This window comes from Galeopterus variegatus, unplaced genomic scaffold (assembly GCF_000696425.1).
Source record: "Galeopterus variegatus unplaced genomic scaffold, G_variegatus-3.0.2 Scaffold142, whole genome shotgun sequence".
Lineage (NCBI taxonomy): Eukaryota > Metazoa > Chordata > Mammalia > Dermoptera > Cynocephalidae > Galeopterus > Galeopterus variegatus.
The window spans coordinates 659,603-674,542 of NW_007726253.1; the positions used below are offsets into that span (position 1 = coordinate 659,603).

Genomic DNA, 14,940 nt, shown 5'->3' on the forward strand with positions numbered 1-14,940 from the left:
TACGGTGGTGGCTGTGGTGGGCCACCCACATGGAGGTGATGTTTTTGGCATGCTCCTTGCTGCTGGTGGTGTGCCTGGTGGTGGGCGGGGGTGTCCGGTTCCAACTCCATATCCCAGGCCCCTGAGGTGCTGGCAGAGTGCCTGGACTGGAACTAATTCTTTGTCCTTTGCTTACTTCTAAAATGGGGGAACTTCCTGTGGGAACCAGTACTTGAGCTGTGTAGTTGAGCTAAATTGCTGGTTTGCTGCTATTTCCCTAGGGAAGGTTTTTTGTGCAGCTCAGGGTTGTGTAGAAACTCTGATCTGGGCCTGAGTTTTCTCATCAAACTGCACCCCATGCAATTCTGCACTCCTGACCAGTCTCCTGTGAGTAGTCCTGCACTGACTGGGAGGCTGATCAGCTGTCCTTGCTGTGTCCCAGTATTCTCTCGGTGGGCCTATCTCCCCAACTGCCTGTGCTCCAAACACTTCCCACAGGACGGGCCCTGCACCAGCCCCTTGCGATGACTCACTGACCTCGGAGTGGCTCCCCTTCTTCAGCTGTTCTGGCTCCTCACTCCTGTGTGGGTCCATGGGAACCCTATTAGTGGTCTTGCTGGCCTGGGAGCCACCAAGGCCCTCTTCTCCCCTGCGCCTCCAAGTAACTCCATCTGAAGGGCACAGCTGTAGCTTCTGGTGGCTTCTGGTGGCTCCTGCTCCGTGCACTCAGCAGCTCCAGCCTTAAAGCAACTGTGGCCCAAAATGCTCCGAGCAGTTTTTTCCCAAATGCTCTGAGCAGTTTTTTCTTTCTTTCACCGTGGTTTCTTCTGCCTTCATGAACTCCATAGGTATCTCCTCCTCTTCCCTTGAGCTCCAGTGGCCCCAGCTTGGCTGTTGTTACATTTTTATAGTTGTAAATTAGTTGATTTGTGGGAGAGAGTGACGCTGCGGACCGTCTATCCCACCATCTTGACTGGAACTCTATTATTTCCTTTTTTCTATTTGAGTTTCATTTACTCTTTTTTTTTCTAATTTCTTAATATTGAAGTTGAGGTCACTGATTTATGGCCTTTCTTCTTTTCTAAATATAAGTGTTTAGTGCTAAAAATTTCACTGATAGTACTGCTTTTGTTGTATACCACAAATTTAGATATGTTGAGTTTTCATCTTCATTCAGTTAAAATATTTTTACTATCCTTTTTGATTTCTTCTTTGACTCATGGATTATTTTGAACTCAAGAGGTCTTTAAAAAGTTTAAGGATTTGTATTATCTTTTAATTCAATTTTTCCACAAACTTTATGAAATACCCTTGTACACTGAGTTTCTCAATATGTGTTACCCTGATTCCTAAAAGTTATTTAGCTGAAGAGACAATTCTAGATTGACTGTTATTGCAAAGTCCTTTTTTTTTTCCAGTATGTAATGTGCTTCTTTTATCTAGCATCTTTAAAAACTTTTAATTTGTCTTTGGTATTATGCAGTTTCAATAAAATGTAATTATTCTGTATGGCATATATGGGTTTTTATTATAGATTCATTTATTTTATTAGTTCTGGAAAAGTCTCAGCCACATTCTCTTCAAATATTGCTTCTTCTCCATTCACTCTAATTTTCCTTCTGGGACTTCAGGTGGACATATGAGAGACTTTTATCATTCTTTATCATATGTGAGACTTTAAAATTCTCCTTCAAATTTCATAATATATCTTAGAATCCTACCTAGCTTTTTTTGTTTTGATTTTTTCAAATCTCTTCAGTCATTTTGACTAGTCTCTTGTTTGCTCATTCCTATGAGTTAAATGTGTCCCCCAAAAGTTCATGTGTTAGAAACTTGATCACCACTGTAACAGTGTTAAGAGGCTGGGAAATCTGATTATGATATCTGAAAGGTGGGGCCTCTGAGAGGCGATTCAATCATGAAGACTCTCTCCTCTTGAACACATTAATCCATTGATGGATTAAGGGGTTAATGGCTTAGTGGGTTATCACGGATGGGGAGTGGTGGCTTTATAAGGAGAGCACATGAAATAAGGAGAGCCATCTTTGTGATGTGATTTCCTATACTGCCACAGGACCCTGTAGAGAGTTTCCACCCAGAAGGCAGCCCTCACCAGATGTGTTTCCTGGACCTTGAAATTCCCAGCCTTCAAAACTGTCAGAAATAAATTTCATTTCTTTATAAATTATCTAGTTTCAGGTATTCTGTTATGAGCAACCAAAAATGGACTAATGAACTCATTTTTGTGAATCTTTCTTTTTTTATATAGTACGTTTATATTTTAAATGATAATTTCATTACCTCACTCAAGTCTTTGGGGCCTAAATCTACCATTTATTATCTGTTACTCTCACTCATGGTTACCTGTTTCATGGTATGCTAAATTAACCTTATTAACCCATATATGTAGATAGTATGTATTTGTAGAAAATAAGAGAACTAGGTTGAACATGCTTTCTCCAAAGAGTATTTTGGTTTGCTTCTTCTGGTAGCCAAGGTTATATGGAACTGAGACCAATTCGACTTCTATGATATCTGACAGCACTTGTAATGGCATTTGCCCATTGGGCAATATGCCCTTCTCACGTGCTTATTGCTCAGAGTTCATTCATCTCTGGCTTTTCTTAACCCCCTCATTCTTTTGGTCCCTTGGAAGGAAATTTCTTCTATTTTCTTGAGTCTAGCCATGCATCATAAATTATGCTTCATACAGGTTCTCACTGTTGTGGTGGGAGTGCATCTAGACTACAACTGAAAAGGAACTAAAGTTCATAGCAACTCAATACAACATCTTTATCCAAAATAATATACTTTAAAGTCATTTACACATTACTTTCTCATTTTTTTGTTTTTTACCTACAGTGATTTTTTTTTTTCTCTCTTACTGGTTATCTTAGCTTTAGTTTTTTCATCATGTGCTTTAGGATTTTGGTTTGCAAGACTGTTTTGAGAGTGTTTTGTTTTCTCTCTCTCATTTTTCTTGGTCTAATGATTTTATGGCTGCCTCTACCTGAGCATCCCCCAAATTCTTTGTTTAGGACCAGATTATATCAATCATGGGGTCTCCTGCCTTGTAGATTTCTGGATCTAGTTACCAAGTCAGTTAGGCAGGCTAGCTAAGGTTTTGGCTATAAGACAATATCTATTTTCTTGCACTTATTTATCTGTGGAGTTTCAAGTAGTAAGCTTGTCTCCAATCCTCTACCTTGTAAGGGGCATTCTAGTCCCCCATTACCCCACAGAATAACTACTGGCTCCTTCTGCTTACTTTCAAACCCAGAGCTCAGAAGTCTTGCAGCTTTAGCCCTATCGTTTGTGCTTTATTCAACAATTTCACTTCTGGTTTCAAGGAGATATATAGCTTGTTTTCTTTTTTTTTTTTTGTCTTTTTCCGTGTCTGGCAACGGATCGCAACCCTCAGTGTTGCCCCCGCACAGGACCGGGGACCGGCAACGGGATTGCAACCCTCGGTGTTGCTCCCGCGCCTCGCTCAGCCAGTGAGTGGGAACCGGTCTGTATGTGGGATCCGAACCCTCGGGCGGGAGCGCCGCCGCACTATCCAGTGCGCCACCGGGCCGGCCCCAATAGCTTGTTTTCTAAGTGTGGCTAAGTCTTCTAAATTTTCTTTTACTAAGTCTTCTAAATTTTCTTTTTACTTTTTAAAAAATTTTAACTTTTCAATATTAAATTTTCTTTTACTTTTAATCTATAATCTAATGACTATATAATTGGGGTGGCCTTAAAGCATGGACGTAAAATGACATCTTGACTGAGATTCCCATTTTGATCTAATTTTATGACTGGAATAGTGATAAAATTACCTTCATTTCCTCTATAAAATAGACCAACTACTATCAAACAGAAAAACATAAGCCTTATTCTTACCTGCTCCGAGAGAAAATTATGTACATCTTCCCCTTCTGGTAAAAAGTCCTTCCAGCTGAGGTTGGCCTCCCTCCATAAGACTCCCACTTTCTTATGGCTCTAAAATAGAGATAAGTCCAATCAATTTACTCTCACAATGGAAGAAGAAGAAAAAGGCTTGCTTGAATTCAAGAGTGCCAGAACCCTTACTAAAGACTGAAAAAGTAAAACTTTTCATTGCTGTCACAAAGTCAATCTCTTAGGACTCTTGACTTTCAAACTGAGATGTCTGAATACAAATGTAATGGTGAATGACTAAAGTACAGCTGCTGAAGCTTCAGTAATTTATTTACCAGATGACTAATGTGGAGAACTGCAAGCTGGTATTTGGGATTTATGAATATAATCACCAAAAAGAATCCAATACACAATGTAGATAAATTCAACAGTCTCTTTTCCTAGATAACTCTATATGTATCTGCTAGTAAAGCCATTCAGCAAGCCTCACTGGAATCCTTCTTCATAGTAGATCACGATTATGCTGCCTGATATAAGAATGCTCAAGGCAGTTGCTGCTCCTGAACAAGGAATGAGAAGTATTTCAAGGGCAAGAAATGCAAGGCTGAGCCCAAGAAACAATAGAGAAGAGCTGTTGTCAGTTGGAAAAACATGAGGAGGTATAAGTCCACTGCCTGAACAAAGTCACAGTGATAAAGGAAAATGCCAGGCTTTGAGGCTGCAGCTATAATCTAAGAGGCATGTATTAATTATTTCATAGAGTAACTTGTCCAAGGCACAGCTAATAACTTGGTAGATCCAGGATGTGAACTCAGGCTATGCCCTATAAGAATTTGGTTTTATTTAGAAGTGGGAATTTGCTTTCTGTTTCCACAAATAAAAGTTAACAAGAATTTCAGTTTTAAGTAAGGAGTAAAGTCAATATGTAGTAGAGGAGGACATTTTGGACATAGAAACTAGGGTTCAGTAAAAATGTTAGTGCCAATAAGCAAAGAGCATTATCAACAAGTAGAAAATTAATTAGAACTAGAGACCAGGTTCTTTAATACTTCTAACTATGAATAACTACTACACAAATGGTATACAGAAGGACTTCTGCAGAGCCAGAGGGAGAAATGAAACACCGACTTTTTTTTTTTTTTTTTAATCAGTGCCTATAAAACATTGAAATATATCATCCTAGTATCTTTGGCTCAGGTTTGAGTAAGTTGGAAATCCTTCCAGAATCTTCACTTGTGAGTTCTGTTTTGTACTGACATCTCCCATTCTAGACATTTCATCTCCTTTGTGATGCCAAAACATTTCCCTAAACCTGTTAGACCTCTGATAGAGCATTTCCACTATCTTTTGAAATGACTGATTTAAGTTTTTCTGTCTCTCTCTCTTTAGTCTATAAATTCTTTGAACGCTTAGTTATCTTTGTAGACTGAGAGCCTGGCATAGAGCTTTTCAAGGAATAACTGTGCAGTAAATACTTATTAAACTAAGATAAATTTAACTTTAGAAATTCATTATTCTGCAGAATAATTTCTACAACCTATTTCTAGTCAGATTACCAGCCCATGATCCAAAAATAACAAAGTTAATCATTTTATAAAACTTACCTTAATCTGAAAGCAGAGTAGTTTTCATTGAACTCTATTAGAAAGTATAAATAATATATCCATTTCGTTTAAAGACAAAATTACTGACCACAAATAAAACATCTTGAGATTCTTAACTAAATCTAGTTAAGATGAGATAATTCTTTCCCAAGATACTAGTAAACAGAAGGACAAATACACCTCAGAATGAAACTAGGCTGAAGCAGAGACTTCAGTATTTTTTTGAAGAATGAAACAGAATTACTTCCACACTGAAACCTGAGCTATTCATAGATAACCCAAGATCAAGATCACTGCCCTTCCTAACATGCTGTTGAGTCTTACACTCAATTTAATACTCACCATTTGTTTGCATAGAAGACGCAATATTTCAGAAAGCAAGACCCCAGCTCTTCCAACAGGAAGTAAAGGTTTGCTAAATTCTCTGTAAAAGATAGGAGCAGTGATTAAGTACTTCTGAACAAATTCTCTCTTCCAGAAGAGCAGGCAAACAATGTGTGCTAAAAAAAAAAAAACAGATACTGTGCAACCTAAATAATACTAGGCAAGCCAAAGCACCAGGACAGACTCTAAGTCATTTTCAGAAGTACTTCAGAGACTTTAGGGTCGCCTTATGCTTCATGGAGAAGCTGAAAAAGGACTTCAGAATTCCTGGGATTTACCTTTTACTTTAACCACTTCGGTGACAGAACCAACACAAACATTACTCTAATTTAGTAATCTGTTTATTTATGTAAGTTCCACTTCAAGCTAACAGGAGAGAAGCACCTTAGGTAACAGGGAGGTGTGACACTTGAAGTTACTGAAGTGTTTTTAAGAAAGGAAGCTTTGCTTTGGAATATGGAGAAACAGAAAGGGACCATTTTTTTCATAGTCTAAATCAATATTTTTCAAACTGTTTTCCACAGGATATCAATGATACCAGTAATTCCTAAAAAAAGGATTCTACAATCAATTAAGTGAGGCAGTGCTGAATTAAACAAATGTAAATAGTTTTTATTCATTGTTTGGCTCTACTATAGGATTCTCATAATCGTTAATGTGCTATAATACGCTTTGTGAATCTCAAAGAAAAAGGACACAATAATATGTGGAATTTGACTATATAAACAGTTTATTGGGAAACAATAGCGTTTTGAAGAAGAGAGTTTGAGAACGGCTGGTCTATACAGTGTAGCATTAGTTCCTTGCTCATAACCAAATCTAGGAAGGCTTTAAGTCTCAGCTCCTTTTATTATAACCATGAGCATAAACTAGACAGGTGCACAATCTAACAAGCTACAGTGTGAAATGTAACTTCTTACAGCATTGGAACAGTAATAGACACAAAAGCCAAATTAACATTAAGCTTCTAGAAGTAATCATCTTCCAGTTACATGATTCTGGAGCCATATCTACAATCACTGCTATACTCAATGGACCACAGGGCTATAATATCCCCATCATGTCTCCAGTGTAGATCTAGTATAATGCAACAATTTTACACCAACATTAGAAGTCTTAAAGAATCATAGGCTGCATCCAAGAGTCTCTAAAGGCACCAAACGAGACGAGCATGGCAGCACTATGCTAGACAGCCAGCTACTGAGTTCTATATCAGTTTAACTTGATATACATCCAAAGAAACAAGTATAACTTACATGATAAGTTCCCTCATGGAGATTCCACCTTCTTTTAACATGGGGGCCACAAGTTCAGCAAGGTACAACCAAATATGAGGAATATCAATGGCCATGTCATCTGCCAATTCCAAGGTTTCTGAAAAACTAAAGAGCAGGAAAAAATATTCACTTGCAAATGTAATTCAAAAGTTAAGATTCAATAGAGTCCAAAAATCAGTCAGTCAACAAATACATAACACCAAGTTCAAGGGTTCAGGTCTCCATATTGGCCAGCCACCAAAAGAAAAAAATCTGATCTGCCGTCCAATCAGCATAGGCCCACTCAGTGGAGGCTGGTCGGGAATACAGAACTGTAGGGGGTGCAGTTTGCTGGAAAGACTCAGGTCCAGATCAGAATTTCCACACAACCCAGGTGTACCAGACCTCACGAGACCCGGAAGTACCTACAAAGTCAACCATTAAACCCTGAACTGCACATAAAGCCTTCCCCAGGGAATTGGCAGCAAAGTAACAATTTAGCTCAAGTGCTGGTCCCCACAGGAGGTTTCCCCATTTTAGAAGTAAGCAAAGGATAACAAATTAGTTCCAGTGCAGAGTTTAAGTAGTGAAAACAGCAAATAATCCAACACAAAACTGAAAGAAAAAACAAAATACCCACAGACCAGAGACAAAGGTTGATATTAACTAGTAAAGGTCTCACTTCACCAAAGAACACCTATAAAACCTAGAAGGACGGGAAGCCCCCTGGTCCCCCAAGCCAGGGAGGAAGGAGGGCCAGGGGCCTCAGCCATGCCCCTCCAATATCCACAACCAGCTCAGCGACAACCACTGAGCTGACGTAGGAAGCCCCCCGGGCCCCTGAACCCAGCCCAGTGATGACCACCTAGCTGCAGGAGGAACTGCCCCTGGCTCTTAAGCTAGGACGATTGGGGGGCCGAGAGCCTCAGCCACACCCTCCGACACCCACATCCAGCCCAGTGATGACCACCGAGCTGATGCAGGAAACATCCTGGCCTCTGGAGCCAGGGTAGTAGGGGGCCGAGGGCTTGGGCCACACCCCCCTGACATCTGCATTCAGCTCAGCAACAACCAAGCCAGCACTGGAAGCCCGCCTGCTCTCCCTTGCAGGAATGAGGGGGTACCACAGGCCTCAACCACGCCCCCCCTTCCTCCTTCTCCCACCCTATTTCCTTCTCCCTTCTCGTGTCCCCCTCCCACCCAACTGCTCTGCAACAACATCTCAGAATGTAAAAACAGATGATGCCAGGGACTGACCCCTCCTCCCATAACCAGGCATGCTGCCACATTTGTAATAATGTATATGCTAATAATATTGATTTGATCAACATATGTCAACATTGAACCCCCAAAATACGTATAATCAATTATGATAAAAATAAAAAAAAAAAAAAAAAAAAAAGAACTCCCCCGCAAAAAAACAAACACTTATTAAGCACCTGCTATGTTAAGCATTGGCCTAGGCATAAAATGACTAGCAAAGTTACAGTTCTTAAAGAGCTTATATGAATGTGGGAGAGAAACGGAATAGAATGTACAAAAACATACTTGCAGACAGAGCTAATACTCTGAAGAACATGAAATACGGCACCAGAGGACGGTCAGAAAATATCTCTGTATGGAGGTGACATTTGAAAGACTTCAATGATTATACGTAGACAGTCAGGTAAAGTTCTAGGGGAAGAGCTATCCAATTTAATCCCACACTATAAAAAGTCCACCACAAGTGAATATTATATCCTCCAAGTCAGTCAGAAGCACTGACTAAATGCTTATTATAATGCGGACCAGACACAAAGAGAAGAAAAGGCAAAAATCCTTGTCCTTGAGAACCTTACAATTGTGAAAAAATTGGATGGATATAAAAGAGTCTGACAACATTACTAATATTATTATTATCATTATTACATGCTACGAACTGTTGTCCCTTTAAAGAAAAGCTAATGGTTTCAGGCTTTAGTGCTATGAAATATAATTATTTCTCAATGCAAAGTAATATAAGTGGGAATTAAATATAAAACCTAGGAAAGTTAAATACAAAATACCAGCAGTTTTATTTAGCCTGAAAATCATAGCTATTATAAATATAAACAAATAATTAAAGACAATGTTAATTATCCCCATATATAGCATATTAAAAAGTACAAAACCAGAAGTGAACATCACTTTAGGAGGCATACACATAATTGCAAATCATAAGGAAAGGAAGGAATGAAAGAACAGGCAGGCCAAGAGCAGGTGGTATCTGTATTCATATCCTTTCAGATCTCTACTTTATTATAAAATGTGTGCTTTTTTGCTGCAGTTCCAGGTTCTAGCCAGAGTATGCCACTTTTTCTTACCCACCTTAGAGGCGTACACATCATTAAATTTTTTCACTTAAAAAGAGCTATCACTGCACGGTCACCTCTCTGAAGGTGCCGTTTTAAAACAGTTTGCAGCTCAGCCACAGTATCTAACTCTGGGCTTCATGAAGCCTTAATAACGAATTTCTGACCTCACAGCTTGCAAGTATTTGACACTTATTTGCTGTACAACAGATACTATACTATTCTCTCATTATGTGCATACTTTCAGCTCAGTTAATGTGCCATTAATGAAACACAATCTGGCTGGGCTCCAAGATTTCTGAGTTAATTACTCAATTTTGCCAATTCATGTTCTGTGGGCTAGTGCATAGATTAAGCTGTTTAATTAGTCCAATAAACAACTGTAGCCATCCTGGTCTTTCAGCAGTATATCTGCTGTTATTTTCATCTCCTCCTATCACAATTCAAATACACCCATATTCTTGCCTTGGTTTTCTACTTCTTGGTCAGTCACTTCATCAGGGGACAATTTGCAGAACACAATCAGTGATCAAATCCACACTGCTGATAAAAAAAATTTTTGGCTGAACATAGGATTTCCACAGAGCAAGCCTGTAAGAGATTTATTTTTTTTCAGGTTTACAGTTCCTAAGTCCTTTTGTTTGATTTTAAAAGGAAAATACTAGGTGTGCAGAAGCTTCTAGGTAACTAACTGTTTTTATGTCTTTGCACTACTACACAGCCTATAACAAAGACTTGCGCAATACATATTTTCTAATAGCTGAATGAATAAAATGGAGCTACACCATACCCTTGCCTCTTGGTACTCAGTGACCATCACATCCATTAGACTGTATTTTGGTGGGGTCTACACAGATGGGACATCAGGTATCTCCCCCCACCCCCATTTCAACTACAAAAACTCCACTTTATTTTATATACTGGGTTCTTGTCTAAACTTTAAAGAAAGGGGTACGTGGTTAAAAGTTAAAAATTCTCCATTCAAAAGACAGAGTGGCTAAAATGGATTAAAAAACAAGATCCAACCTTATGCTGCCTACAAGTGACTCACTTTATTAGTAAAGGCACACACAGACTGAAGGTAAAGAGATAAAAAAAGATATTCCATGTAAAAGGAAACCAAAAGAGAGCAGGGGTAGCTACTTTTACATCAGACAAAACGTATATTAAGTCAAAAACTATAGAAAAAGACAAAGAAGATCATTATATAATGATAAAAGGGTCAGTTCACCAAGAGGACATAACAATTGTAAATACAGATGCACCCAACATCAGAGCACCTAAACACATAAAGCAATTATTAAGTTATCTAAATGGAGAGATAATATATGCCAACAAACTGAATAACCTAGAAGAAATGGATAAATTCCTAGACACATACAACCTACCAAGACTGAACTGTGAAGAAACAGAAAATCTGAACAGACCAATAACGAGTAATAAAACTGAATCAGTAAAAGGTGCCCATTAAAGAAAACTGCCAGACTAGCCTGTTTGACTGTTGAATTCCTCCAAACATTTAAGAAAATAAGTAATACCAATTATTCTCAAACTCTTACAAAAAATTGAAGTGGAAGGAATACTTCCAAACTCATTTTACAAGGCCAGCATTACCGTAATACCAAAACCAGATGAGGACACTACAAAAAAAGAAAATTGCCAATATCTCTGTTGAACACATATGTAAAAATCCTAAACGAAGTATTAGCAAACCAAATTCAATAACACATTAAAAGAATCACTCACAAATCAAGAAATGTGAGTTAACAAAATAAATTATAACAACCATATGACATTAACAAAATAAATTATAACCACCATATGATGATATCAATATATGCAGTAAAAGTATTTCACAAAATTCAACACCCTTTCATGAGAAAAACTTTCAATAGATTAGGTATAGATGGAATGTACCTCAAAAAAAAGATAAAAGGCCATATACAACAAACTCATAACTAACATCATACTTAATGATGGTAAGGTGAAGGCTTTTCTGCTAAGATCAGGTACAAGACAAGAATGTCCACTCTCACCACTTCTTTTCAACATGGTACTAGAAGTCCAGGCCGGAGCAATTAGGCAAGATAAAGAAATAAAAGGCATTCTAATAGAAAAGAAAGAAGGGAAATTTTCTCTATTTACTGATGACAGGATATTATACATAGAAAATCCTAATGACTCTACCAAAAAACTGTTAGAATTGATGAATGAATTCAATAACGTTGCAGGATACAAAATTCAGCAATTAATATTAATATTAATAATGAACTATTTGAAAAGGAAATTAAGAAAACAATCCCATTTATAATAGCAACAAAAAATATAAAATACTTAGGTACGAATTTAACCAAAAACCTGAATATTGAAACCCATAAACACTGATGAAAGGAATCAAAGAAAACACAAATAGATGGAAAGATATACCACATTCATGTACTGGAAGAATTAATATTGTTAAAATGTCCATACTACCCAAAGCGATCTAGAGGTTCAATGTGATCCCTATCAAAATTCCAATGTCATTTTTCACAGAAATATACAAAAAATCCTAAAATTCCTATGGAACCACAAAAGACCCTAAAAAGCCAAAACATGGGCCGGTCCGGTGGCACACTGGAGAGTGCGCCGCCTGGGAGTGTGGTGGCGCTCCCGCCGAGGGTTCAGATCCCATGTGGAGACCAGTTCCCGCTCACTGGTTGAGTGTGGTGCGGGCACAACACTGAGGGTTGCGATCCTGTTGCCGGTCCCCGGTGCAGGCGCAACACCGAGGGTTGCGATCCCGTTACCGGTCAGCAAAAAAGATAAAAAAAGGAAAAATAAAAAAATAAAAAATAAAAAATAAAGCTGACTAAAAATAAAATGATAGTTCCTGAGAACAAGTGCCTAACATCCATGAAGAGATGCAAACTGAACCTATGTTACAGATTTTGTCATATCTGTTTTTAGATATAGCTTAGTTTGGAAGTAGACAATATAGACCATTTAAAGAACAAAGCTGTAGATATCACATTCCTTGATATCAAAATATATTATAATGTGACTATAATCAAAACAGCATGGTACTGGCATAAAAACAGACACATCAACCAATGGAACAAGAAGGAAAGTCTACAAATAAACCCACACATTATGGTCAACTGATTTTCAACAAAGGTGCCAAGAACACACATGGTGAAAGGACAGTCTTCAATACATGGTGTTGGGAACTGGTTATCCACATGCAGAAGAATGAAACTGGAGCCTTATCTTACACCACATGCAAAAATCAACTCAAAATGGATTAAAGACTTAAATACAAGACCTGAGACTGTAAACTACTAAAGAATATAGGGAAAAAGCTCCATGACATTGGTCTTGGCAATGATTTTTTGGATATGACTCACAAAGCACAGGCAACAAAAGCAAAAAGAGACAAATGGGACTGCATCAAAGTAAAAAGCTTCTGCACAGCAAAGGTAACAATTAACAAAGTAAAGAGACAACCCACAAAATGAGAGAAAATTAAGTACAAACCATACATCTGATTAGGGGTTAATATCCAAAATATATAAGGAACTTAAACAACTCAACGGCAAGAAAACAACTGGATTAAAAAATGGCAAAAGACCTGAAGAGACATTTTGCAAAAGACAACATACAAACTGCCAGCAGGTACAGGAAAGAATGCTCAGCATCTCTAATCATTAGGGAAATGTAAATTAAAACCATAATGAAATATCATTTCACACCTGTTAGAAATGGCTTTTATCAAAAAGATGAAAGAAAAAAAGTATTGGCAAAGATGTGGGAAAAAAGGGAACTCTTGTACATTGTTAGTGAGAATGTAAATCATTACAGCCATTATGAAAAATGGTAAGGAGATTCCTCAAACAACTAAAAATAGGACTACCACATGATCCAGTAATCTAGCAATATAAACTTCTGCATATATATACAAAGGAATGGAAATTGGTATGTCAAAAAGATACCTGCACTCATATATTAACTGCAGCATTATTCATAACAGCCAAGATATGGAATCGACCTAAGTGTACATAAACAGATGAATGGGTGAAAAAAATGTGGTAAATACACAATGGGATATTTAGCCTTAAAAAATTCTGTCATTTACAAGAACATGGATAAACGTGGAGGACATTATGCTAAGTGAAATAATCCAGGCACAGAAAGACAAATACTTCATGATCTCAATTACGTGTGAAACTTAAAAAAGTTGAACTCACAGAAGTAGATGGTTACACCAGAGGCTGGGGGAAGGAGGAAGGAAATGAGTTGTTCGCCAAAGGATGCAAAGTTTCAAACAGACAGGAGGAATAGGTTTTGAGATCTATTGCACAGCAGGATGACTATAGCCAATAATAATGTACTGTGTATTTCAAAATAACTATGAGTAAATTTCAAATGTCCCACCACATAAAAAATAGGCAAGGTGATAAATATGTTAATTAGCTTGATTTAATCATTCTACATTGTACCCATAAATGTATACAATTTAATGTGTCAATTAAATAAAGAAAAAATGATACTGTCAAAAGCATCTTCCACAATTTGTATTATGATAACTTAATGAAAATGTAAATCTTGCTGTAGATAAACAAGGAAGACATAGTAATGACATCTAAAAATCATACTGGTTAAGTATTAGTATGGCTGATATAAGAGAATCCAACTACAGGTAAAAAGATGAGATAAAAAGGAGAAAAGCCTTTTTATTACTCCAGTATCATCTTCACAACACTACTACAAAAAATACTACTTAAACTAGATTTTACCTATGTGAACAAATAGGGTCTTTACCGTTAACAAGGATCTCTCCAATTCTGCATTTGAAACTTAGAATGAATGGTTATGTAAGATCTTTTGCCAAGGTAGAATTGTCGTAAGTGGTAATAAAAGTTCCAGAAAAGTAGCCAAAGAGGAGATAAAAATCTCTCCAACAAACATCTTCCAAAGTGAAATATTAATGTATCAAGTTTCCTGTAGGGCACATATTTTGTGTCTATTGTCAACTCTAAGTTTTACTATCTTGGTTTTCCTTTATTACTTTTGAAGTCTAATTTTAATTCTGTGGCTGATGGTGAACTGCACTCAACGACCTTTACTAGACAGTTTTCAAAAAGTAGTTTTCTGAAATCATAATATAAAATGGCTGTATCAATATTGTTTGTAATGCATCTTCCTATACAATAATGCTTCTACTTATCTACCTAATTTGTATCATAAAGTATTAGACTCAAGTCCTGAAAATTCCAAGAGGTGTCTTTGTGGAGGTATATTATATATACAGCAACTATTATGCTCACAGTTGATATAGCACCTTGTAAAGAAAATTCCAGAGGACCTAAACTTTACTTATAAAGCCAATTTGAAACTTCTGTCTACTAGTTTGTAGCAGGTCGTGTCATGCCCTAAAACAAACTGTAGGGAGTAATGGCAGATTAATAGCTGGCTCACCACAAAACAGTACACCCATAGGTCTTCTGCTTTCTATGCTTCCCAGAG

At 37.5% G+C, this 14,940-nt stretch overlaps 1 protein-coding gene across 2 annotated transcripts in view; it reads right to left on the reverse strand.

The window, feature by feature from the left end:
* Positions 1 to 14,940, reverse strand: part of EIF4G3 (eukaryotic translation initiation factor 4 gamma, 3) — a 196,929-nt gene that overhangs the window by 15,946 nt on the left and 166,043 nt on the right. For both annotated transcript variants that reach the window (XM_008590706.1, XM_008590701.1), the window contains 3 exons: positions 7,106 to 7,231; positions 5,808 to 5,889; positions 3,865 to 3,963 (listed from right to left, as the gene is read on the reverse strand). In XM_008590706.1, coding sequence (XP_008588928.1) covers positions 3,865 to 3,963; positions 5,808 to 5,889; positions 7,106 to 7,231 — 307 coding nt within the window. The remainder of the gene's footprint in view (positions 1 to 3,864; positions 3,964 to 5,807; positions 5,890 to 7,105; positions 7,232 to 14,940) is intronic.